Genomic DNA, 25,450 nt, shown 5'->3' with positions numbered 1-25,450 from the left:
GGAATACCTGCCACAGAAAATATGCTGTTTGTGCATGTTAAGGGCCTTCCCGAGCGCATAACACCTCACTTCCTGAACCACAGCGCATCATCCGTGACGAATGAGGAAAGGTATGCATCCATTCACGGGATCACAAGTTGGATCGCCACTCGTCGGTTGTATGATGCTCAAGCATACGCTGCCTCAGAGTAGATTTCCACCTCTCTTTTGCTATACCAGTGTTGAAACTTTCTAGGAAACAGGGCCGCGTGGTGTTTCCCCTTGGTGGATTGCAGCGGCACTTCTGACAATCTCAGCTCCTCGTAGATTCGCCGCTATGCGCTGTCAGTGTGGAGCTCGCTACTACTTTTTCGGAGTAGTAACGATACGGGAGAGTAGGGGGTCTGAGTTGTCCAATCAACCGGAGCGATGAAGCACGAAGAAGCCGCTGTGCGCCATAGAACAGTTTTAGGTGGGGTGGCAAAGCTTAGTTGCATATTCCACGCCGTCCATGAGGATCTCAGGTAAGTGGGTCACTCACACACCCGCAAATCATGCCCTGAGTCCGCGAGCAAACATATGCAGCTTTCAGCTCGTGAACATAACGCAATTTCTGCCGTGCAGCGCCGCTAGAAACGAACCACCAACCGGCATACGCTCCCACATTTACACGAACATGAAGTGACAGTCATGAGATGTGGCGGCGTTGTGCATGATTTGTGCGGCCGCACATGAACCTGAAAGGAAGACAGACACTACCGTTTGTGCATATTCTTGGGGGGTGGGGGGGCCAATGCGTGACACTCGTACTAATCCAATCACGCGCTACGTTAAAGTTTTGTTCACCGGAACACTCGCTACCCTTACAGAGTGGACTGATATTTCTATGCGTGTGAAATGGTTTGTCGCGCTTTACTTTGCCGCGCCTGTCTGCCGTTATTGCTAGGTTCCTTTTCGTAGCAGATGCTCAAAGAGCAAGGGCACACCTTGCAGCGCTCACCAGTTATGTACAGCTTTAAGTTCCGCCCTGATCAGAGTGGTGATGAGATGAAGCAGTGCAGCTGCCGTTTGCATCTCTCTAACTGGCCCCAGTATCCGTCACTGGTGGTGTCCAGTAGTCGGTAACCCCACGTATTTAGGCTGATTTTTGGATGAAAACAACTTTTTCTTCATGTTGAAGAAAAATAATGAGTACACTCTGTGCTACTGTTATCTCATTATTCGGAGGTGTCCACGAGAACAAACTGCAGAGAAGCGCGCTCAAACGGAGTGGGGTCGCGCTCAACCGCCGAAAGAGTACACTGTACTCTCCTAAAAGGGTTGGTTAGGTTGGGGGTTGTGTTGCGCTTTGCGGCGAGTTGCAGCTGGACTGATTTTCGGCCGTTTTGGCCACGAAGATTATGCGGAGCTCAGTTCTTAGCATGGAAGGAGATAATGGGACAATCTCCCAACGAACAAGACTAAAGCTTACATGTTCAGGAATAGGCAAAAGCGTTCAGGGAAAGGATGTGCAACTTCGAGACACGGAGACGTCGCCTAACGTGACATTCGTTCGTTAGAAGCGGCCGCGTCGAGGTGAGCAACCAGGAGAAACGAAGAAACGACGCGAAGGCGTCTGGCCCGTTGCTGTATTTCACTTCGAAAAACGATTGTGCAGGTCGGATGCGTCGACGGGCTTGCCGTGGTCTGTCATCGCCCTACTCTGTAAACGGTAATATGCGGGTCACCCTACTCAATATTGCCGTTGCGCACATCGTCCCTAGCGCTGGCCAAGACTACATCTCTTGCTGAGAAAGAGAGCCGTCGGTATTCGTCTCTCGGGCTGCTTCGAAGACCATGAAGGTACATCCCTTCCAAAATTCGCTTCGAGAGGACACTCCAGCATCGCGGCTCCCGTAGTCGTCGGCAGTTGACAGTGGAACCTGTTTTCTCTACCTATCACAAAATGTTGAACTCGGATACGCGGAAATTCGGTGGCCGACGCGGCGGATGAGGACGTTTTCCCAAGATCACTGCTGCGCGATTTGAAGAGTCGCTTTCAATCCGCACAGTCAATTTATTGCCTCGATCGTGAAACGCCGCTGCCATTCGCCGCTGTTTTCAGCCAGCTGTACGAACACCGGAACGAAGCGGAAGACAAACGCCAACTGGGTACTCACATGAATGGACCTTAAGACGGCTCGGGGTGGAAAGAACACCGTAGACCGAGCAGGGACAGGAGCTTATCTGCTGTGCGAGTGTGTCGCCAGGGCTCACTGCACTCGATTGAAGTGCGACATTTCTGTCGCGGTCAGGATTCGTTCAACGCCCGAACGGGATGCCAAAGGGGCCTTCTCCGGTTCGTTGCACGGCAGGAGTCGCGCGACAGCAGATCGCTGAAAACGCCTTTCATGTGTAAGGTGGTGCGTACTCTGCTCTCCGTGGCAGGCATACATATACTGCTTCAGTTTCAGGCCCTTCATTTCCGTCCACGAACAACAAGCCTATTTAGGAGCAGCGTTTGCCGTCGCTCGCTTGTGAAGCTATGGCCGATCGGTTACCCACGACGCTCCGAGTACAGCCAGGTGTCCTGGTGGGTACTGTACGCCACATCAGAAGATCGACGCCCGCGTGTTCATGAACAGTTCGTACTTCCGTGGGCCAATACAGGAAAGGTGGCTGAACGGCATCATCCTAAGAAGTGCATGTGAAGAACCGAGGGCATTTTGGGTGCCTCGGAACAAGGGTTGACGACTCCTCGTATCAGACGCGAGTCCTTACTGAGAGCACTTCCAGGCATCGAATTTCACACCCTTACGAGCAGTCTGCTGTGAATATCGTACCGTGGCCTGTCTCAGACTAGTCGCAACCATGTCCTGGGATCCTGCTTTGTGACACGTCGGCGTTCAAGTGGCTCCGAATGTGGAACAATGGATCGACGACGAAATAGGACGGATATTGTCACACTTGTATACCGAATATGCTTCATTAGATGCGGGCCAACTGACTGTCGTCGCATCTAGGCGACTTCTATTCACAACGCGATTGCTTTATCCCGAGTCCCGTTCTTATGTACAATTTATTGGCGAGGAGGCTGTCTACAGCGTACAGCAATAAGAACTTTTAGTCGACGCGGTGTTGTACCACTTCGACCGCTGGTGCTGAAGTGTACTCACGTGTGGCGAGTGCCTTGCTCGTGGCTGTCCACTGTATTTTGACACGACAGGGCCATTTGACTTGCCACATGGCCATTCTTTGCGAGTGTGATGAGTCCTCAATGCAAGTTGCTCTTGTGATATTTGCGGCTTTCGTCCTAAAAAGACCAGACCGCATTTCTGTCGTTGCGTCGCAGCTGGGGCTCCCCCAGACATCTTTATACACGTTAAAGGCCTTTCCCAGATTGTCCCGCTCGCTCGCCGATATAAATTGCCAGTCTCCTTTTCACAATGCATCTCGAAGATGGTTGTTCGTGATTCTTATTGTTTTCTGCAGAGACGACATACCCAGCACAGGCCCCTCGACCGCGTACAGGCACGATGGCACTACCTCCGTGGCGGCTCGGGATGCCGGGCTCTGGGCCGTAAGTAAAGAGATGAGTTTTCGTGTCCCGAAATCAGCTCGACGATTTCCGTTTCTGTTTGCGTGGTCTTTGATCGGTTAGGGCGTCTCCATTCGGTTTGTGTCCACCTTCAATAGCGGAACACCACACGCTTTTGCGTCGTGTCACGAATCGATTCCCTAATGGGGGCGAAACGCAGGATGTATTTGTGGGCTTGTACGGTGTCAACGGCTAAATGTAGATTTTGGGTCCACTTGCGTGCACGCTTGTGTGCACGTGTCTCAGGCTTCCTGCGGCCCCTGACCCTGCAGACAGAATGTCCGCACAGCCTGGTCGCCAGCAACGATGGCAATCAGGCAATTCGCGGACAGGTGCTCCATGGAAGCAGAATGACCGGCAGACCGGCTCTTCCTCAGAGTCGTCAACATTGATCCAAGACCTGGAGTCGTGGGGTCACAGCCTCCTGCCGCCGTGGGGCCGGCCGCATACCGCGGGAGATGCCGCCGACAGGATGCATGCAAACTCTAATTCTGTGCCGCCGCCTTGGCAACGCGGCTCCTGTGACGCTGTTTCTGACGGGCCTGGTCCTCCTTGGCAGAGCCGAGCAGTATGTGGCTCCGCATCCCATCAAACAGAGCCTCCGCATCACAACAAGGAGCCAGTGCATGCTGGAGCTTGCGAACGCTCTAGCGTGAATGAAGGTCTTCTTGGACAACATCCGCGGCGAGGACAGGAGCTGAGAGCGTTCGTCAGGAATCGGCGAGGCGGAAGGGGAGACGAGGCAGACGGGAGTGGGTTTTTGGAAAGAGAAGACGGAGGAACCTACAGAGAGAGGCGAGGGGGAAGAGGGCAAGCTGTTTCATCTTGGGAAGACTGCGAGTCTCAAAATCCGCGTGAAAATCACAGAGCACGGGAGGCATATCCCGAGGGAGGGCGCAGAAAACGGCAGGAGGCTTGGGGGCCAAGTGATAACTGGGGAGGCAAGCGTCCTCGGGGTCTAGACCGAGCAGGCGATGGCGAACCACGAATTGAACCCGCTAGACGGGGTCAAATTTATGGTGGATCTCACGGTAGACGCAGTCCCTCGCTTGAGAGCCAAATAGGCGGACGACGATCTGTGGAACAACAATCACCAGAGCGACAATCTCTAGGGCGAATATCACCTGGGCGACGATCACGAGAAAAGCGTTCCCTAGGCCGTCGCCCTCACCCTTCTTTTTCACGCCCGGTCTCACACTGTTCACGAGGACGAAACCGCTGTGCTTTTTCAAGGGACGTGCGGGACCCTCCCGTGAGCTCCACGTCTCTTTCTGCCGTAGCGCCCTACGCCGACAGAGCCCAGACAGGCAACCCGGGTCTCAACGGATCCCACGGAGGTGCGGGGTTCGCTCCCTCGCCGTCCGCTTCTCTTCCGGCTCCCCTCGTGGGTATCCCAGGAGGTACTTCCCCAGCAGGGACTGTTTGGCCAGCCGCAGCGCCTGGAGGAGGCGCCTCGGGTGGGCTTATCTCCTCAATGCCCTCAGCAGCTGGTCAGGCTCCTTTTCCGGCCTCGGGTGTCTTTGAGCATTCCAGTACGCCACGCGGCGACCCTCCTGGTAACCCTCCTTCGTGTTCGTTTCTCATACCCCCCAACCAGCTAGCTGTGGCAATGGTTCCAGCAGCTGGTCCGCCTCGCACTGCCGCTGTTGCGTTCCCCTCAGCACTTCCTGCCTGTTTTTGGGCGTTTCCGCCCACTGGAGCTCCTTTCCCTTTAGGCGATCCTGGGGGCGTCGTGCCGGTCGCTGATGTCAGTCAAAGCAGATTCAAAGAGGGAGAACCGTCACCGCGCGTCCGGCGAGGTGAAGGCGAAGCACTCGTAGACACAGCAAGGGGCTTCAAGGGCCGACCTGGCGATGGGAGACGCAGTCTGAGCTTCTCGCCGAGGCGGTATTGTGACAGAGCGCCACATAGTCAGGAGCCTAGAGAGCAGAGAGACGGAAGCAGGAGGGAACGACCTGGAAGGCGAGGCCGAGGACAAGGCCGGCGGGTCTCAGGCAGTTGGTTGAAACGCTGGGAAAACAGGGCGTCGAGCTCTTCGTTAGCGTTTCGTGAGGCGTTGCCGGGTCGCGAAGAGAGAAGAGTCTCTCGGGATCGAAGACGCTCCAGTGACAGTCACCACTCTTTCGGAGGCCCTTGTGGCGGGCGATATGAAGGCCAGAGCCGGGGAGTCGCGCGTGGAGCCGGATGCTTCGTTAGAGACAGGGATGAGAGTCGATGTGACCGACCAGGGTATCCCAGGGGTGCCGACGACTCTGAGAAGCATGCGAGTTTTTACTGCAGAGCGCTGGGGCGCGGCTGTGAAGACTTTCGGGGACTGTCACCCGATTACAGAAGAGCAAACAGGGGAGACAGAAAGCCCGGACGAAGCGATGGGGAAGACGAACGCGGCCGCGGAGAAGAACAGATACCGTGGTACGCAAGGAGTTCGAGGTGAGTTGGAGAGGCAGTGAGGGAGCTTCCAACTTGGCAGTCAAGTGTTAAAGAAGTAAGGAGAGGACTGAAAAGAAGTTGAAAACGAAAGATGAGAGAGCGGAGACAAGGAACTGGGAACAGACTACTCGTGGTAACGAAACTCAGGTACTGAATTCACCGTTATTTGAATAACGGGGAAGGGGTTAACGCGTGGTCGTTCGCTTCTTCGAAGCAACCATTTCAGGGTGCGATCCATCACGTTGCGGAAAATTTCGTCGACGCATCATTTGAACGTGAGCATTTTCACATGTACAAGTCTCTACTTGTGAGGTTTTTCATTCGCGTATGGGCGTCCGTTCGCCGCATCTCTGTTTAGACGGATAACTCTGGATAACTGCCTGGATATACACAGTGGGGGGTTTGACATCTCTCTTATGGGTGGGCGGCACAAGTATTGTGATCTTTTATCCTGCAATGTGTTCAAGACTGACGCTAGGTATTTTTCCCACTATTCATTGTAGGCACGGCCCTTTGTCGCGACCCAGCGTCGGTCCTCGCCTTCTCCAACCCGCGCCACAGTTCAGCACCCAGATTCCTGTTCTTCGAGAGGCAGCAAAAGAGGCGATTCGCAGCGTCTTCCGGCGTTTTGCCACGTGCATTGAAGCTGTCATGGATTCTGGGAGCCACGGCAAGAGTGGGAACGCTTCAGCCGCTGTGAAAGCAGCGGAAGTGGGAGGGGCGGGAAAGCCAACGGTCGAGAAATGCAGAGACGCCGGGAGTGGCTTCGAGGTTTCGAAGAAAGAAGAGGAGGGTAGGGCGGAGGATGCTGACGCCAGTCAAGGCCAGGGAGACGAGAGGAACCAAAGCTCTTCTCGAGAAGGCGATGAAGTTGGAGGACTGCGAGAACCGTTGAAGCTGAACAGTGAGGAAGGGGAGGCACGTGATTTTGCCAACGAGTCGGACAAGGCCGTCACTAACTCCGGACTCCACACGGATGCCGGGAAACCTCTTGATTCTTCAGAACAGGAAGCGGGACCTAAAGACCCGGGGAACCGCCAAGAGGACCAAAATATGCAAAAGACCGAAGCAGAGAAAACCACAGAACCGCCGCGAGAGAGTGGTCCGTTGGAAACTGTGAAGGCCGTAGAAAGGCATGTGAGAAGTGGGCGAGATCCGCCGAAACTTGCTCTCCTGATTACGTCCCTTCCCAACATCAGGCTTGCGCCTCTTCACCGCATGATCACAGCCCACTACAGAATTCACGATGCCGTCTCCTTCTTGCTTCTACTAGGTGAGAACGGGTTAAAGAAGGCGATGCCTTCTGAACAACAAGTGAAGCGTCCTGTAGACAGCATTTCCCTTGGATATTTAGGGTAGATGGGCTGTCGAGGCGGTCTCTCCCGTACGAATTTTACTGCATCACCCGCTTGTTTTGGGGGTTCTGATTCTGTGCGCGCACGCTGTGGCTCACCCTTTCGGTGCTCTTGGTGCGTTTCATTTCGGTAGTTTCTACCCCGGCGACTATCCCTTTGCAGTCTACACAGACACTCTGTTCCCCTGTTTTCTGTTTCAGCGTCGTGCCCGTCGACAGGCCGGTGCCGGGGTTTTGGAGTCATTTTGGCTTCGACATCTGCATGCGCCGAGAAAATCCTTCGAGCGCCTCTCTTCACTTGGCGCGCAGCTGGCGGCGATGGTCGCCCTGGTGGATGCCTCATTCCTCCTCGTTTTTCTTCTCGTCATTCGTCTTCATTCTCGACGGCTTGTTCTCTGTGCCTGCCCCCACGCGCTTCTTCCTCCTCGTCAACTTCACGTGTGCGCCCCGGAACATCGCCAGAAGGACGCATTTCTCTTGCTTGTCCGGGCGCCAGAAGGGACGCGAGGTGGCAGCTCGACAGCTCGGACCGCTCTTCTCTCTCCCGCTCAGCGTCCCTGCATGCAGGCAAGCGTGGCGTTCGCAGTCCTCCCGTGCGTTCGTTCTCAAGAGCCGGAGAAGTCGCCATGTGGAGTGACCCACGGTGGAGAGACGGAAGCACTCGGGGCGAGGCTCGTTTGTCTGCGGGAGGGCGAGAGAAGGCCCACGTGTCAGGAGGCGGAGGAAGAGGAGTTGAGTTCGAGAGAAAGAAGCAACCTCTTTGTGACAGAGCGGTGAAGTTGCATGCACTTGTTTCGCCGACGCTGCAGTTCCAATTCAACGCACGGGTCGCGTAAGTGCCAAATACCCAGACGTGGACGCGACGGGGGACAGCTGCGACAACTCGAGGGGGCCAAGAGAAGAAGTCACATCGCCTAGACATATAGGAAACAGGTTGCCCTGATACGGGCTCAATAGTCACCGGAAGGCGATTATGTTTCGTATACATGCATGGTTCTCGGCTCTTCTAGAGTTCAACCGCCACTGCAGCGAGTGAGACAGATCGTATTTGAGAACCGACGGGTTGTAAGGGTAGGAAGGGTCGATGCGGCATCGAGCTAGTGTGCCTTCCGCAGCGGCGCCTCGTTACAGACCACGGTCACACCAGAACACAGGAGGTACAGCTTCAAACCCACCGACAAAAGAAGTTTTTCATTCCTCGCTGTATATATATATATATATGTCTACAGGGAGGAAGGCACGTGAGACTCAGGTTTAACGGATGTGTGCTTCAACCAAGGATAAAGGGTGTATCGGGATGTGAACGAAGTCAATAGAGAGCATGATTGAACGTCAAAGGAGGCGGACTGTGTGGCACACAGGTCTGGGTTTGTAGAAGTGAGATGAGAAGGCGAGTGTGGGTAAAGAGGAGAGAGCAGTTGCAAGGTCAGAGATGTGTCGAGAAGCAAGAGAGAGAAGACATGTTGCGTCCGCTTTTCTGCCGTCATTTTGCTTCTTCCGTTTGTGTTCTCTTCTCTCGTGGAAGGCAGAAAAGGGTCTCCCACTAAGGCTCGAAGGGCTCAGTCAAAAAGTGACAATGCTGCGTGCCATGCCAGCCGGTGTATCGAGGCTTGCTTCCTTTTGCCGAGCAGTGTCGTTGTCGAAACTAAAGAGTCAGTACAGTCAAATTGTTTTGCGAGTGATGCGTCCACCATTACTTCCCGGGTTTCAACACGCGGCTAAATATCGAACATGCGAATTGTAGGATCTCCATGACCTCTAGTTGGTACAAGAGGCTGTTGTGCCGAGTCCACTTTTCCATGCGTGACATATCATTTTGTGATTCTCTGTCTCTCCAACTCCCGTCAGAGTCTTTGCTTCTCTTCGCTCTTTGTACCATCCTTCCTTGCGTGAAAGGGCGCACATGCTCCTGTCGCATTTCAGAACTTTGTTGTGTTGTGTACAGACAGCTGGTCACGCAGTCGACTTGGTCTCGCTCGTTTTTCTCGTCGTTGTGGACGCAACTCTTCAAGTGTCTTTTCGTTCCCCCTTTCGCTTTGTCGCTGACCTCGGCGGCATGCGCGTCAAAACGCACTTGTTTTGAGGCGTCTTCGGAGACTTCTTTCTCCACTGGGGAGGACAAGAACAGCCTCCATCGACTGTCTGAAGAGACGTCTGTTCAGGGGGACGGATGTGTTCCAGAGAGATCTATTGGAGGCGAAAACGCATTGCGGTCAGCTTCTTTCCAACATGACCGACTAACCGTCTCTCGGCCTCCTCTCAGTCTTCAGTGCCAGAGCCTCGAGCAAGAATGCTTATCGGCTGCTGCAGTCGCGGCGTTGCTACACACTGGAGTCTACATGACATCGAAGGTGAGAGAATATAGAAATAGCACTCAGAAGTGGAAGACAGTTTTACGCGCAGTTTCAAGAAGTACTCCAGGAGACACCCACATGAAAGTATACAACAACAGAATGTGAATCATGTAGTGCAATATGCACTGCCGCATTCGTATCCGAGAAGTATGCTTGTGAACCTACTGGTAGACTGGCCGGCATCGTGAGACGTCTACACAAGTACTGGGGAACCGTGTGATGGGGGACTCTGTTATTGTTTCACGGAGATAGAAACACTTTCAGTTTGTGTAGGTAGAAGTGAGAACGCCTGCGATCATCTGACGTAAACAGTTGGAGGCAGTCGGCGAAACAGGCCCCCGTCTCTTGTTTTAATACGAAGGCACAAGGACCCTCTGTTGACGTGCTTTCTGAGCTGGCTTTTGCTCCCATTTGGTCACTGCTTTCCTTTTGTCGAGCGTGCTCTCCACCTGCTGATTGTCTGGATGTGTCTCCTGTCCGCTGGGCGTCGGGTGTCTTCACAGCGGATCTACGTGCACCTTCCGCAGGCGGCTTTGCGTCGGCTTTTCTCTCAAGAAGCGGGACGTTCTTTGGATCCGCGGTTGGCGCCCGGCAAACCGAGAGCGAGTGCTTCACAGAGGAAGGAATGCGACGAAGACAGCGGTAGGAGTGAGGAAAAGAGTGGAGACATGGAAATGGGCAACGCAGATTCTTCTGAGACAACTGCGGTGTTTCCCCCTCTTGTTGCCTTGGAAGCAGCTGAGGGACTGGCAGTTCCGGTCCCTGTCAAACGGTGCGGCGAAACGGAACACACGCTAATTGATGTTGAAGTTGAGGGAAGCGGAAGTCGCGGGGAGAACGAGGTCAAGCGGGGTGCTTCCGAGGTAGCTGACAGAGAGGAAGAGAGGAATGCAGTGGTGACAGAACCCATAGGGAGTTCGACAGCCTGTACGAATGGTGGAGACGAGCACGACAGCAGCTGCGGCGTGAGACGGCTACGAGGAGAAGCCGCATTTGCAGCGAACGTGTTTGAGATGATTCGCCAAGATCGGCGAGCCCCCAGCTTCACCATATCCGACGAAGACGGTGCTCACTACTCGATTCAATCGCTTGCAAATCTCACAGTAAGGGGATTTGGTGCATTGCAGAGGGTCGAAGCCGAATGTAGGTGTGATGTTGTTTTCAAAAACAGAGGCACAACTCGGCGCATGCCGACGAGGTAGTGGCGCAGCTCCTCTTGCTCCCGCATTCAGTCTCCTCCCAAACTGTGCAGGCACCAGGGCAATTCCTATTGGAGGGATATCGATCGCCTTCTGTCATTTATCGACAGGACGTCTTGTTTCAAAGACGTTTGTGTCGGGTAAAAGGAATGCCACTATGGATAGAATGCAGGCCGTGTTGGGAGAGGCAATTCCCTTCAACGATGCTGCGGGCGTGAAGTCGCAAGCCTCCGTGAACAGCTGTCGCCCGTGGCGTTGCTCCTTCTTTTCAGCCAGGCAAAATGACAAAGAATGGAGACAACTTCTACAGGGTCTATGTCGTTCTGGACAGCCGTGGCGGTGGAGAAACGAGACACCTCAATGTGTTCTCGAATGTGCTTGACTAAACGAGGTCACGCTTGTTTTTCTCACTGGTCTCCCCAGCTCGACTGCTGTCGAATCTGTGGTGTCGTTTTTCCACTATATTTATACTTTGGATTTTTTTGGTTGTGTTGTGCTAAGTTTGGGTGCCGGCGACTTGCAATCAGATGGTTCTACCCACAGTGCAGGTGGAGATGCTGCGCTTAATTTGTTTTTTTCCGCATATGTTAATGATGGATGCTCACTTTTCAGGACAACTGGTTCCCGTGGGACGTGAAATCCGTCACACATCTGGAATCTCGAAGTGAAGTTTCTGACGCAGTCGCTAATGCGTTGGATGCTCTTTTTCGATCGCTTGTCGGTGAGTGGTGCTCGCAAGAAAAACAAAGAAGACAGCTATGGTTTCATCACGCAGAGCTGTGGGTTCGACCGTCTTCGATGTCTTCAAGAAAACAAGTAGCTCATAGTAGCCACACATTTCGTCTCGCTGTCCGTGGCGGTGGTATGCTTTGTGATGAAGCATCTTGTTTTTATTTCTCTAGTCCTGTCTCACACAGAAACACATGTTTAGCTTTATAGACGTAGAACAGTTTGTATCGAAGTACCCCCTAGTCAAGGACTCGGAGCACCGAGAGGACGAACGCCGCGAAGGCCAAGATGCTTCAAATGCAATTCGTTAATCTTCTTTTCTGCATCTTGTGTCAATTTTACGATAGCTATCTCACTCCCTAGCAGCCAGTTTTGCTTCGGTTTCCTTTTCAGAAGAACAAATGTACCCTGTCGAGTACCTCGCCTTCGAGGGTGTCCACTTTGGAAACGCGTGGCTGACGCCTCCGCGCCTGCGTCCTGCTGTGACTCTGTCGGTCGCGTCTCCGGCTGACGACCCCTCGCGTGAGATAGGCCAAAACAAGCCGCTTCGCTGGGGAGAGAACATTGAAAAAGTCGTTTTGCCGCATGCATTGCTCGTTCGAGGCCTCCCGAACACCCCAGCCGAGGGAACGCAGCAGAGCCTCGAGAAAATGCTCCTGGAACTTTGGGTAGGTGCCACCAGAAAACACCAAAACCACTCGTCTTCCTCTGCAGCCAAATTATATATATATATATATATATACTGTTTTAATTTACTTATATATACATATATGCATATATATATATATATACATATATATATATATATATAAATGTACATATATATATATATATATATATGTATATATGTGTATGTAATGTTAACGTTCATTGATGTAATTTGTATAGTAAATGCAATATGCATTTATTTAGTCTATGTATAATGCGTATATATATATATACATTGTATATGCGAACGCATGCTGTTCTTAAGAGAGGAGTGGATAGGTTGAGATTCACATGCATGACAGTGAAACGGCAGGAATCGGGTGCGCTGCTGGCTGGCCGGAAGCGAGGATCGTGAATTCACAGCGCAGTTCGTAAGAGTCTGTCATCTGTCGCTGAACGGGCTTTCTTTTCTTGGGTAAGGACCTGATTCGAGAAACACGTCCTTTTTTGTATCTGTCTTTCATTCGAAAATTGTGTCATTCGACACAGAGGCTTGAGAGGAACTGCGTTTGTCGATTTTTACGCGAAACCATTCCTGAAGGTGTCAGGCACATCGGCTACAATAGCCAGGCAGCAAGCAGAGTTTCTAGCATGAGCAGCCGGACATATTGCATCCGACCTTCATCCCGGAGGTCGTCGTGCTCGGTTAGACACCGAGCACAGTTGTCTTAACGTACGCAGCATCGTTTTCTTCGTTTCTCTCCTCTTTTGCAGGGACCCTGGCTACTCTCTCACGCAGGGGCAGCGGGCTCGGAGGACCACCGAACTTCTTCTGACGTTCCGTCGGATGTTGTTTCATCCTCGACTCGGAGTTCGTCGTTTCTTCGACCCCGAAAAGCCACGGATACTCTTGATCAGGAACTGTGGGGCTGGCAACTTTTCGACTTCCTGGAGACGCGCATGCTGCGAGGCGATGGTGAGTTGATATTCTATACTTTTCACCTGTAGAGCGTGCATTTTCTCGCTTCTTTGTCTGCTTTTCATTTGTGACGTAGGCGTATCCTGGTGTCTTTGTCGTGTGTCTTCTGTTTGTCGTTGTTTACTTCTGAATTTACGAAGGATATATTTTTTTTCTGATGTGTCAGTGGCGTCAAACCGTGCTTTTCGTAGTACTCGACAGTGCAGCGGGTAGGGCGGCTAAGGTGCAGAAAAGTCGTAGCCACAGTAGCGATTCATTTTGTAGGGAACGTGTGTGGTGCAGAGAAAGACACGACGAAAATGAAAGCGGTCAAGAAGACGAGAAAGCAACAATGTAAAGGAGTCATCCTCTTGAGACCCTCACTCCCGTCAATGCGTGCGTTCTCTGGTCGGGCTGACACAGTCAGAGCTGCTGCGTCTGTATGTATAAACTATTTCTGTTCCTACCTGGTGTGTCGGATCTGCGAGTCCCTAGGTTGTGGGAACAGTTTCAAGACGCGCCACAGTATCTGTGATGATGCGTTTTCTTGTCGCCTCTATGACCTTGCCCATTGTTCTTCTTTTTAGGATTCCTTCTTCTTCCTTCGTGCCTACCAGCCGCAACTGCCCTCAAGCTTCTCGCCGTCTGTTCTCTGCCGCAGACTGAAGAGGGTCCGGATTCGCCGGCTACGTCTCCGTTTTTGGAGGCCAAACGTCATGGCGAGAGTTCTGGATCATCCGAGGAGCTTTCCCCTCTTTTACTTCCACTGACCTTCAGAGCGCCGTCTCCCTCTGCTCCACACGTTTTTTCGGTGCTTCCCTTCGAGGTGTCTTCCCATCTAAAAGTGCGCGATCTTTCTTTCCTCGCTTCTTTAATCAATAGCGTCCTGTGTCACCTCCTACATCGATGTGTCTCCTCGGCTTGTTGCTGCTGTTCTCAAATTCAAGACGCCACTGGGCCCTTGGGGAGACGGAGGTGCTGCTGCTGTGTCCCATGCAGAATTGATAAACTGTCATTTTCGACGGGACAGGAAGGCGAGGGAGCTTCCGACGAGCAGGTGTCTCTGGAATCTTTTAAATCTCTTGTATCCAGCAAGCCGGTGTCAGGCGATCTCACAAGAGAAGGAAACCACGAGGTGGATTTCTCTATCCCCCACTCGAGTTCCTCCAACTGCGACGAACCGAGTTGCTCGACTTCCAGCTCAGAGCTTCCAGTGACAAGCTGCTCGTGCTGCTGTTGTGTAGAAGAGACTCGAGATCCAACTAGCGAGGCATCGACCGCGAGTGGAAGGCGGCCACACCGCAAGCAGCGGCGGATTCCCCTGGGAACTGCTCAGGTGGCGCGTGGGTGGGTTGCGAGTTTGCCGCCTTTCCAGGTGCGTCCTGGCCTCCCGTTTGCCATGCCGCATGCACCTCTGATAACAACAAAGGGGCGACGACAGCGGTTGAATGGAGACGCAGCAGACGAAGAAGGTCGACTGAATGAGGACCCCGTTCTCCCTCCCCCTGCGTGTGGCGCAGAGCACCTGATCGAAAGTCTGTTCTTCTCCGTGGAAGCTTTTTTTCAGCAGAGTTTTCTCCAGCCCTTCTTCAGTCTTCGCACGGAAGAAGAGTGCAGAGTCTCTAGTGTAGCCGTGAACGAAGAGGAGGCGTTTGCATGCGTAGACGACTCTGGTGAAGACAGCGATTCCGTCACCGGCGATGAGGAAGAGGGGGAGATGGAGGACGAAGAGGAAACGAACGATGTGTGGCACCTACAGAAACGGGAAAATCGGTGGAGGCGCATAGGTGCCGAGACGCTCGGCGTTCTGGCAGACCGCGAAGACAGAGGCGCGAGGAGCTTGTGGAGACACCTGGGGCTTACGGGCAGTCTGCCTGAACAGGTGTGTGGACAGACTGAATTGGACGTCTGCTCGTCTTCTCAGACGTGTCTATCCAACTCGAAGGGGCAGCCGAGGCCGATGGGCGGAGAACCGCAGAGCCTAAGGAAAGATGGAGAGAGCGTTTTGAAAGGGGCTGTGTTGGAGGCAGGAGGAGGGCGAGAGGAGAATGTAGGGCGGATGAAAACAGAGCGAGTGGCAGACCAGCCAGACGCATTTGTGGAGGGAGACTGTTCTGAGGTTGTTGGCGAGAAGGACGAGCTGCACGCAGAGGGAAGGGGCAACGGCAGTGTGGCGAACCAATACGAGGTGTCGGTAAAGAAAGAGACCGAGGGCGAAACAAGGCTGAGCCTTTCGAGGGATGACGATAAAGAGAGCGCTCCAATGTCGCTGGACTCCGGACGTTCCAATCTCTTGTCTTCCGCGTCACCCGCCGACAGATTGGACGCGAGAGAGGGACGAGAAGCCAAGGAAAAGACTGTCCACAAAAAGAAGAAATTACTCGTCCGCCTCGACGCTCGACCCAGTCTAGACGATGCGCACTCTACCCGCGTTACTCCGGAAACGCTCGTCTCTCTCGAGGCTGAAGGCAAGTTCAGGTAAGGACGTAGGCTTTCTGCTCTGTCGTTTGTCGCTGCCTGCAAGTCCCCACGCGAGATGCCGAGCAATCCATCGAATCACTTGTACCAACGTCACCGATTTCCGCAGGCGTTATCAACGTTCCTTTCCCCTCGTGAATTCGCGTCTTGTTGCGGGGTACATTATGTTTAAAGTGTGTCACCGCATTGGAGTAGTCACGTGACTGGCTATTTTCCATTCCTCCGCTGCCGACTTTGCGTGGCTTTTTCCAGGTTCCTGCCACTCTCCATTCTCTTCTTCACGCCGAATTTCCGCTCAAACTTCGACCAGGGGTTTTTCCCTGCGCATTACCATCCAGAGCCGCCGGTGTCTTCTCAGGCTGCTGCATGTCGCGCTCCCTTTTCACCTGCTTGCAACCAGTCGCAGGTGGCAGATCCGTCTGGTTCACCGGGCCGATTTTCATCGAAAGACAACCGAAACCGGTCTGCTACACATGCCGGCATGGACGTAGAAGTCAGCAGCTCTCCGAACGGGAGTGTAGCGGCGTTAAAACGGATGAAACTTCCAGAGAGGCGAAACGAATCCTTATAGTGATGGTGGGAAAGGAAAACAGTGAGAAGACGCGAGTGTTTGTAGTACCCCTCGTACACCAACTCACGCAGTCAAAGGGAAACGAACGGAGTGCGAGGAAAACCTGAATGTCACTGATGCGGAGCCGCAACTTTCAACATGCCTTACTGTTTATATTTTCTCTAATATGGGAGAACCTCTGGCGACAAAACACTGGAATGAAGTGGACAGTGAAACCGCAGAAATGGGGGGTGTGGCGAACGAGTGTGGAACTGATGCAAAGAGGTCAGATGACCTTCAAATAGACTCTGATCATTCTCTCCCCTGTTAGTGGAGGGAATCAAAACTATGAGTGTGTTGGTGTTTTCAGTTTCATGCTGAAGGACTGAGCGAGAGGCCGCTATGTGCCACAGCTGAGGAAGGTGGTGTTACACGTAGAAACAGTGGAGAAGGAGCTGCTACAGGGAATGCGAGTGTCGCGGAATGACCGGAGAAATTCGTAAAGTTCTCGTAAATAGTAGCCTTTCAAAGAGCAGGGTGATTGGATAACCACTCGGGGTAGAGCACGAGAGAAAAGGAAGGAACCCGCGCAAGTGAAGGAAACGCATCTTGGCGGGACAGCCGGATGAGGTTGTGTACTTATTAGCAGGGACGGTTAGAAGCCGGCGAAAGTAGGTGGGGGTTAGCAAAGACGACGGAGGTCTTTGACGAGGGAAGTAATGCAACCTAAGGAGTCATGGGAATGTGGCAAATCAAGCTGAGATTTATGAAGGTTCCGAGTTGGTCACAGAAAATAAAGTAACAATCATGGAACACCGTAAGTTGTTGTCCGGTGACTGAGGACGACTCGAATATGTTAGAAGCAGCAATATGCGTATGCGAGAAGAGCGCCTTTTCGAAATGTGTCCTCAGGAAAAAGCTCTGGATCATGTCAGTTGGATCCGTTGTTGTGGCAGCCTCTCGCAGACAAGCTGAATGTCATCAGGCGTGTCTCGGAAGCACTGTTTCTCGGGGAGCAACACATTTACCTCCTTGTTTTGTGACAGCTGATGGGTTCCAAACAGTGCTTGCCAACTGTCGTGAGGGCAGGTGGATGTTCTTTTGTATGTGGATATATCATATCGACACTCTCCGCGTCACAGCAGCCGCGCAAGTCAGCGAACAGAAGTTGCTTGATTGGAGCCAAGAACGCCGTTTTCAAAACAACATTCAGGGCTGGGTCTCGTCGCATCTCTGTTGGGAGCTCTCTAGGTCCGTGGTAACCGTCGAAAATTCGCCGAAGGTTCCAGGTTCTTTGAACGTTGCACGAACGTTGGCTATTGGTGAACCACTGCCCCTCCGCCTCAGTGGCATGAAACGATCAAGCGCATCGGGTGGTTTAAGCAGGCGGTTCATAACAGGTGCATGGCAGACGTTTCTGCAAGGAACTCGCACGAATTATCCCGCGAAACTCTGCCTACTTTTGTACCACAGATAAACCCACATCCGTTTAGCAAATAGCATTCTGGCTACTCCTCAGACTGCTTGATTCTGTGCTGGTCGTATCCGACTTTCTGGTGAAGGCAGTGACGCTGAACTCAGAATGGATTGACGGCTTGACCGATATAGAAGAAATGCCTTCAGACGCTGGCTTGCAGCGGTGAACTGATGGATAACTGTCCGGAAGACGGTAAGTCAAGCCGTGTATAACCAAGCTAGTTGATACAACTGGAAGATGAGTATTGGAAATTGTGCGTTCTCGTATCCACGAGCTTAGTTAGCGCGTGGATGGCACCCGTTAATGGTGCTTATAGGGCCACTTTGTAGGATGCAAAAGCAGAGGAGGGTGGTTGTAGTGCCCCATACAATGGGAAAGGCTTTTTCGTTACGTCGTACGGCTTCCTTTCGTGGTCGGAACATTCTGCACAGGTATGTTGTCATTCAATTCTTGGTTAATTCTGGTCGAAATAATCACTAGTCTGTTGCTCGGCGGGATTCCAGAAACCATTATGGTGCCAGCCGCCTGTCCAACTATGGGCAAATAGGAAGGCACACAATTTTTCTTTGTTCACTTTACCATCACGGGTGACTGACGAGAAATCCTGCATCGCTGAAACGATGATATGCAAGCAAGGAGCGAGGTCGGGCAATAGATGAACAAAGGACCACCAGGTCACCGTAGACTCAGCGTTTATCCCTTGCCTGCTGTACGGTACTCAAGCGACCACTGTTTTCTTTTGGCTGTTCTCCAGACTCTTCGGAGCTCTACTGAAGCTATGAGGACCGCGCTGCGAGTGCCGTCCAAGGATCTATCCTGACAACTCGCTAAAAGTCATTGGAGGCAATGAGCTCACTGATAGAAAATGTTAGGTCCGTATACAAATTCTCTGTCAAAAACCATCCCACAGCACTAAGTGTTTTCTAGATTGCCCGGATGAAGTAGAAACTCCCCTCACATAGTGTGTGTCCATGACAGCTATCCAGTTCAACATCTGCAGGTATTAACTTGTAATGATTGATGATTTAACTGCCTCCGTATATGGTAAACGGACATGATCCCAGGTTGCATGCGTGAAGATGGGACTGTTCCGTGTCGGCTTGCCGTGTAAGCCCCGAAACCGTAATCGCTGCGGGTCCCCAGTGCATGGATACACACACCATGGAAAAGTACAATTTCTTCATTGTCATTATACCGACTTTTATCTCGTGTGATCTACGAAAGATTGTGGACCAACGAGAATCGTACCACTGCAGGGAATGCTACTGCTGGCGTCTGTATATTCTACCATCTTGTACGTCTCCGAATCCAGACGCAGTTCGCAACACACGCACATTGCTGCACACAGAGTTGTAGAGCGCAACAACAGATTCGGTATATGCGAACCGGCGTTACCCATTATATACTTCCACGTGTGCATAAAGGACTTTTGGTTGCTTATGCCTCGAAAGCGCTCAATTCGAACACAACGATGCTGTGTGTCAATTCCGCACGACCGAGAGGGGCGACACACCGAATATAAAGGGGCAAACCAGCCTCCAACAGAAAAGCCCCATTATATCTGAATCTAGCAGAATCTCTCGCGGACACGGTTACACCTGAGAAATAGCACCGCTTTATTCTTGTCCACACCACTGAGCTGCAGGGGGACCTCACTCGACGTTGGATTTAGCATGCACACCAGTAAGTAATTGCTCTTCAAACGAATGCGTGATGAAATGTCCCAAAAACTGATTTGCTCTGGGGCTCATTGTATGTGTTTGCTTAACGTAAAACAAATACAGTCATCCGTTTTCGTGGTACGTGTATTTGCTGTGTGCCGACCAAAAAAGGCCTATAGGCTAACCGGCAGTTCTATCACAGGAACAGATACCTCAGTCGCATGGACAAAGGCAGATGACACACCTGCAACAAAACGTTCTGTGTGATGACTGCTGTCTCAAACGCGCCATTGGTCTCATTCATGCTTTTGCAGACCAGGATTTTGGAGCTAAGTTCTTGGCACGATTTATTTCGGATCAAGTGGCTCGACACGTCCCATTTTAGTAGCACAGTGACCTTCAGATGTATGCACTGTTTTTCGTCGCCTTTTCGTGTTTTGCTATGTTCCAGAAGTTGGGGCAGGGACGCGCGTTATACAGCAGCCTTTGGACCACCGCGGGGTGAATCAACTAATCCTTTTTCAGTTTTAGAGTTTATTTTCCCTAATTCGGTGCTATCGTCACCGTTCAGCAGCTCAACTGGAACAAAAGCGATGACACCTACATTTCAGCCCGTGTCAACTTTGCCCCTCGTTCAAGGAGAACTTCGATCCTATGTCAAGAAAGCGCGTCTGGCGCTGCACATGTTTAAACATCGTTCGGCTGCGCGAACAACGCTTTCAGCATTCGAGTGTTTTGCGCATATCTCAAGACGCCTTTGACGCGTTTGCGAAGGTTATGGTTGTTGAACTCATAAATCATGAATGCTCCGGGTACCTTCGTATTAGCAGGCAATAGGTCACAAACTGCCTCTGCCAATGAACAAGTTGTTCAAAAAAAACAGTATGGGGAGTTCCTTCGCCAGCAGATTGCAGCCGAGAAACAACGGGAGTTTCTGAGCAAGATGCAGCGCCAAAGTCCCTTGCCAGGACCACTTGTTTCGTCCTCGCACGATGCATATGATATGGGGGCAGGTCTCGACAGAACACGAGCTTTATCGTATGCCTCTGTTCTGCCCATGCCTGCTCGTGCATCTGACAACTTTCCTCATATGGATCCACAAATGCAGTTTGCCGGTGAGCCGAGTTTTGCAGGATGGAACACTGGAACAGTTCAAAACCTGTATCCAGTCGCTTCTGCTTCGTATTCGGCAGGTGGATTGAACCCGACAGCAGTGCCATACGTCTATGGAGCATTCCCAAACGGATTGGGTGCGCTGTATGCTCCAAACTCACTTCTTCCGCAAAGTACCTCCGTGTTTCGTTCTCATCCTGTGTATTCACAAGCCCTGTACCCAACGACCACATCGCACAGTCTGGAGGTTCAAAGTTGCGGAGTAATTCCGGAGACTAGCACCTCATCCCTGATGCTACAGACAAACACACGAAGGGACCGAATCGAGGGCGAAGAAAGGAATCGAGCTGTAGCCATGCCGACTACCAGCTTAGACAGCGAGAACGTCCGTCCAGTTTTAGTCAGTGAGTTATAAAATGCAACACTCCTTCGCTATTAGGCAAGTGTCTCGACCCCGTCAACACAGTCAGCGGTAACTCTTCAGTGAGCATGAATACAGCCTTTTTCCTAACATGAACCCTTCCACTCTGTAAACCTTGCCCGTTTCCATCAGCTGCTTTGCCATTACGCCACTGTCGCTCAGTGTTGTCATCAGATAATACTGAAGTTAAAATGCCGTAATTAGCTGCTTCGTTTCTTCTGCCCTCAACATCCGTGCAGATGGAGATTGTTCTGGGTCACCCAGTAGCACCGTCGAATGCTACAACCGGTCGAAGAGCTCTTGTGCCCCACTCGACACTGATAGGTCACACAGCCAAAACAAAGTCCAAGACAAACCGGTAACACTCGAAGAACAGAAACTGCGAGAAAAGCGCGACTACGGAGAATTTCTGAAAACTCAGATTGCTCTGAGGAAACAACGTGAACGCACGGAACGGGCGCTTTCGTTAGGGACCAATGATCTTCCTGGGAATAAACAGCGAGGATATGCGCCGTCGGTTTCCATGGACTGTGGCGGTCACCAAAGTGGCCAGGAGAGGGAAGCAAGCAGAGAACCCTCTTCATCTGTCAGCAGATCCCCCTTCGGCTTGGGTCAAAGTGGTAATGCAGCTGACAGCACACGATGGGGGACACATGAAGAAAACGTCACTGCCCGTCTCAAGCAACAAAGAGAATACGGGGAATTTCTCAAAAAGCAGGCGGAGCTGAAAAAGCTAGAGAGGGATAGACAAAAAGAACAGGAACTCGCTGAAGACAAGAAATTACTCGAAATCGCTCACCGCATGGAGGTAAGTGGCTTCCTTGAGAGATGTGTGGAGTAAACTGTCACGACATCAACTGCTGGAAAGTTGATGGTAAGACTCTCACACCGTGTCATTTCAGTTTATCAGATATATTCCAATCTCCTTTCCTCTTCTCGTTTTTCTTCCCAGCTAACGGACTCAGCAAGTAACTACCCTGTGAAGGCCCGTCGCCGGGGGCGTAACCGCATAAACCTACAAGCGTTTGAAGGGCTAAATGTGGCATTTGGTGGCTGCAAGACCGCCAGGGCTGAAAATGTCCAAAATGATCTGGGAAGCATCTATTCAGAAAAGACTGGCAGTCCCCCTGTTAGAAAGCCGGATGGTTCCGACTTCTCCAACGGCGAACGAAACAGCAACACAGGTGTTCAGTCTCACCATCTCCAAACGGCAATTACTGCAAAAAAAGAGCAAATGAATGAAACTTGCCAAGATGGAGGACGCGTTCCAAAAAATATGTTCAACACTGGCAGCATGAATGGAGGCATCGCGGAAGGCGCGTGGGACGATCATGAAATTAGGCACTACCAGAAGCTAAGTAGCAAGAAACTTTATCAACAAGCTCTAGAGGAACAGATTCGGGAAAAGGAGGCGCGGAGAGAAAAGGAAAAACAGGAGAGGCTGAAAGAGCAGGCGGAAGAACGCCGGCTGTTGGATGAGGCATTTCAACAGGAAAAGCGGACCATGCGGCTGGGACGACGGCCAGCCAAATCGTTTGAGGAGGACGTCGTAAGTCAGTATGGATCGGAAACACCACAGACACCCCACAGTGAGCAGTTTCCTGGCAATCGCACCACGGGAAAGAAACCCTAGCTTCTTCTTTCCCCGGATGCATGCTCCCCACAAACAAGGGTCAGCATCGGACAACGCGCCCGAATCATTCGGGATCAACTCGTTCTGAGTCTGGTCTGTACCGAGCCGTCTCTTCTTTAGTTGTTCAGGGTAGCTATCAACATAGAAACCAGGCAAGCCCATCGTTACACTTTGCTTGAGCACTAAGCAACAGACAGCGTTTTCCCAGTTTCCCCGATCTCGACAGCACCCGCCTCGCAAACAACCGCATACACGGCCGTCGAATTACAGGCGTACTCCGCAAGTGTCCGTATTGTTGTCAGGCAGCCTTTCGAGCACCACTTCACCTCAAAGCGTCTGATGCCTCCCCCATTCAGGGGGGCGAAGGAGGTCAATCATCTTCATCTGCAGGAACTACTGTAGCCGTGACGCCACCTCCTCAGGCCAGTCAGCCTTATTGTCGACGCGACACAGGAGTGGCCAACTCCGATGAGCAAAACGGCTGCCTGAATCGAGAGCCACCGACAGTTGACGGGAAAGATGTGGTTGCCTATTGGAAACCCGGCAATGAAGACAAGAGTTTCGGCGCTGCCTGTAGAGGAGATTCAGTTCCTCATGACTGCAGATATAATTCCCAGACTGCCTGCTGCTGCCAGTCCCCCGTTCGACACTCCGGCAACTGGGCGTGCGCAGGATCGAGTTGTCGGAGACAAAGGGAGTGTTATGCTTGCAGCGCAGAAGCAAAAACAGAGAATTCTGCTTTGGACATTGTAGGTTGTAACCTTGAAGCGGTCCGAAAAGAAATCACCCGCCAGCAAGACGAACTGCGGAGCATCCAACTCCAGCAGCAGCTAGTTCAACTGCAGCAACGGTTACAGCATGATGAGTTGAATCGTGCGATTTTCGGACTCTTGGGGAGAGGCAGTGTTGCTGTTCCTTCAAGTAGCTCTATGAGAAACTCCGGAAAGCCCAGCCAAGACGGGCATTTGCCTTCGGAGCTCTCGCCTCTTGCTGACTTGCTTTCCCTTCACTCAACAGGACAGCGGGTACCAGAGTCTGTCGAAAAACGTCCAGAAGCTCTCGTGCAAAAATATCTCCAGCCGGTGCAAAGTGTGGGTGTACACTCTTCGGATTCCTCCGAGAACAATCAGGATGCCGTGGAGGGTGCAACCGCGAGCGCCCTCTCACACGTCCTGCTAGGAAATAGTGTCCTTCGCTTGCTGGCCCCGATCCTTGTCCAGCTGCTCGAAGAACAGAAACAGAGAACATGTGAAGAGACTAAGGATCAGAGCGACCGTCTTACAGAAGAACGGGGTGATTCGGAGAGTGGGCAGAAGCTTGACCATGGAGGATGCGCCAGTAGAGGGCGCAGTGAGCGTTCGGTGAAAGTAGAAGACGGTGAAAGCCTCCCCAGAGAACATGAAGGAGATGAGATCGAACTGCCGCGGAGGCGTGTCACGAGAACTTCTCTTGTTCCTGCTGTTAGAACTACAGAGCAGTGTCGATGCGAAGAACACGGAGAGAGGGGCGACGGGCGAATCTCTTGTCGAAACGCAGAAAACTCAGAAGCAGACTGTGTGCCAGGCGATGTCCGATCACGGTTTATCCGAATTGATGATGTGATTGATAGTTTTGCACAATCTCTGACCACTGAAACAAGAAGCCGCGGATGCGTTCACTCATCTACTTCCATTTCTTCTTCCTCTCCGTCCGCTCCCTCCCCATGTTTTAGCTGCGGCTGCTACGCGAGACACGACGAGGACCATATCCCCGCAGAATCATACGATCTGTCCCTGTCCACAGAATATTCTAACGCTTTTGGTAATGCCAGCGCTTCTGTTGCTCTCCGAGTATCCTCGGCTGGATCTTCCAAAGCACGCGGTCACTGTAGGTTGCGTTCTGAGTCTCGGTGTCCGTCGAGGGAGACCGAACGATACAGCTGCCACACTCAGGGTTCACACGACCATGGAGTAAACTTGGAAAAATTGCCCCAAGCAATTCGCTGTCGTTTCCTGGCTATCCGTAATCTGGATAATCTTGCAGCTCCGACATTCTCTCTTGAAGACAGTAGCTGCACTTCCCCAGCGTCGGACCACGACACAGTCGTTGAGCCTGCTTCCCCGCCCGTCCCTGTGGCTTGTTCGCCAGCCTTTCTCGGAGGTGTTCCAACAAAACCTCCTCCGCGTCTGTGGAGAAAGGCTTTTAGTCTTTCTATGTCTTCTCTTAGTAAGCGTCTTGGTCTCGCGCCGCGGGGCCCATCAGTCGAGCGCCAGGAGGTAACGGACCACTTCAAGAGGAGAGAGACAAATGGAAGTAAGGCGGAGCAAGAAGTCCCCAGCAGCCCCGGAACTGCTTTGCTAGACTTTATTAGAACACGGGGGGCACAGATTGAAAGAATTCGGAGAACCGGAGAGCCTCTGACACTAGTAGATCGATTTCGCAGTCGTTTAACCTGGGAGGAAGATGTGATGCGCGCTGTGAGGGCAGACGACGGACCGTTAAACACTGTGACACAGGTTCTTGCAAATATCCCAGAAGAGGAAACAGACACTAAGCAAACGAGGAAAAACACGAAACCAACGCGGTGGGGTATTCTCCGAAGCGCTGTTAAACTTGGCCGCAGGATCAGCAGAAAACGAATTTCCTTTGCACCAGAAACTAAGCAGTCTCTGGAGTCGTCGGACGAAAATAGTGGCATGGGAGAAGACAAGACTGAAAAAAAAACGAGGAAGATAAACAGCAAAATCACGGGCGTGCAACAGATAAGATAGAGGTCCCTCGGGTGACGGGAACGGTGAATATCCCGCACCCGACCACAAAAAAGACGAGCCGCCCCAGAAGCGCCTTCTGATACAGCAAGCGAATCCAAAAGAACTAAGTAATGCTCGTGCTGAACAAGCGCCCAACACT

The 25,450-nt window shown here is 52.1% G+C and overlaps 2 protein-coding genes across 2 annotated transcripts; both read left to right on the top strand.

The window, feature by feature from the left end:
* The first annotated feature begins 27 nt into the window (after positions 1-27).
* Positions 28-18,224, top strand: TGME49_265090 (hypothetical protein). Its single transcript, XM_018781390.1, has 12 exons — positions 28-2,606; positions 3,451-3,538; positions 3,803-5,986; positions 6,490-7,259; positions 7,542-8,172; positions 9,286-9,691; positions 10,198-10,797; positions 11,506-11,614; positions 12,016-12,290; positions 13,045-13,246; positions 13,816-15,706; positions 15,959-18,224. The coding sequence occupies exons 2-12, from the start codon at positions 3,495-3,497 to the stop codon at positions 16,275-16,277; spliced, it is 7,431 nt and encodes a 2,476-aa protein (XP_018636311.1). The 5' UTR covers positions 28-2,606; positions 3,451-3,494; the 3' UTR covers positions 16,278-18,224.
* A 3,938-nt stretch (positions 18,225-22,162) lies between these two features.
* Positions 22,163-22,561, top strand: TGME49_265100 (hypothetical protein; the record flags this gene model as incomplete). The annotated part of the gene is made up of 1 exon (XM_002368598.2): positions 22,163-22,561. One exon carries the CDS (start codon positions 22,163-22,165, stop codon positions 22,559-22,561), a length of 399 nt encoding a protein of 132 aa, XP_002368639.2.
* Positions 22,562-25,450: the final 2,889 nt, after the last annotated feature.

Source organism: Toxoplasma gondii, chromosome IX (assembly GCF_000006565.2).
Source record: "Toxoplasma gondii ME49 chromosome IX, whole genome shotgun sequence".
Lineage (NCBI taxonomy): Eukaryota > Apicomplexa > Conoidasida > Eucoccidiorida > Sarcocystidae > Toxoplasma > Toxoplasma gondii.
This window is presented reverse-complemented; position numbering and strand designations above follow the sequence as displayed.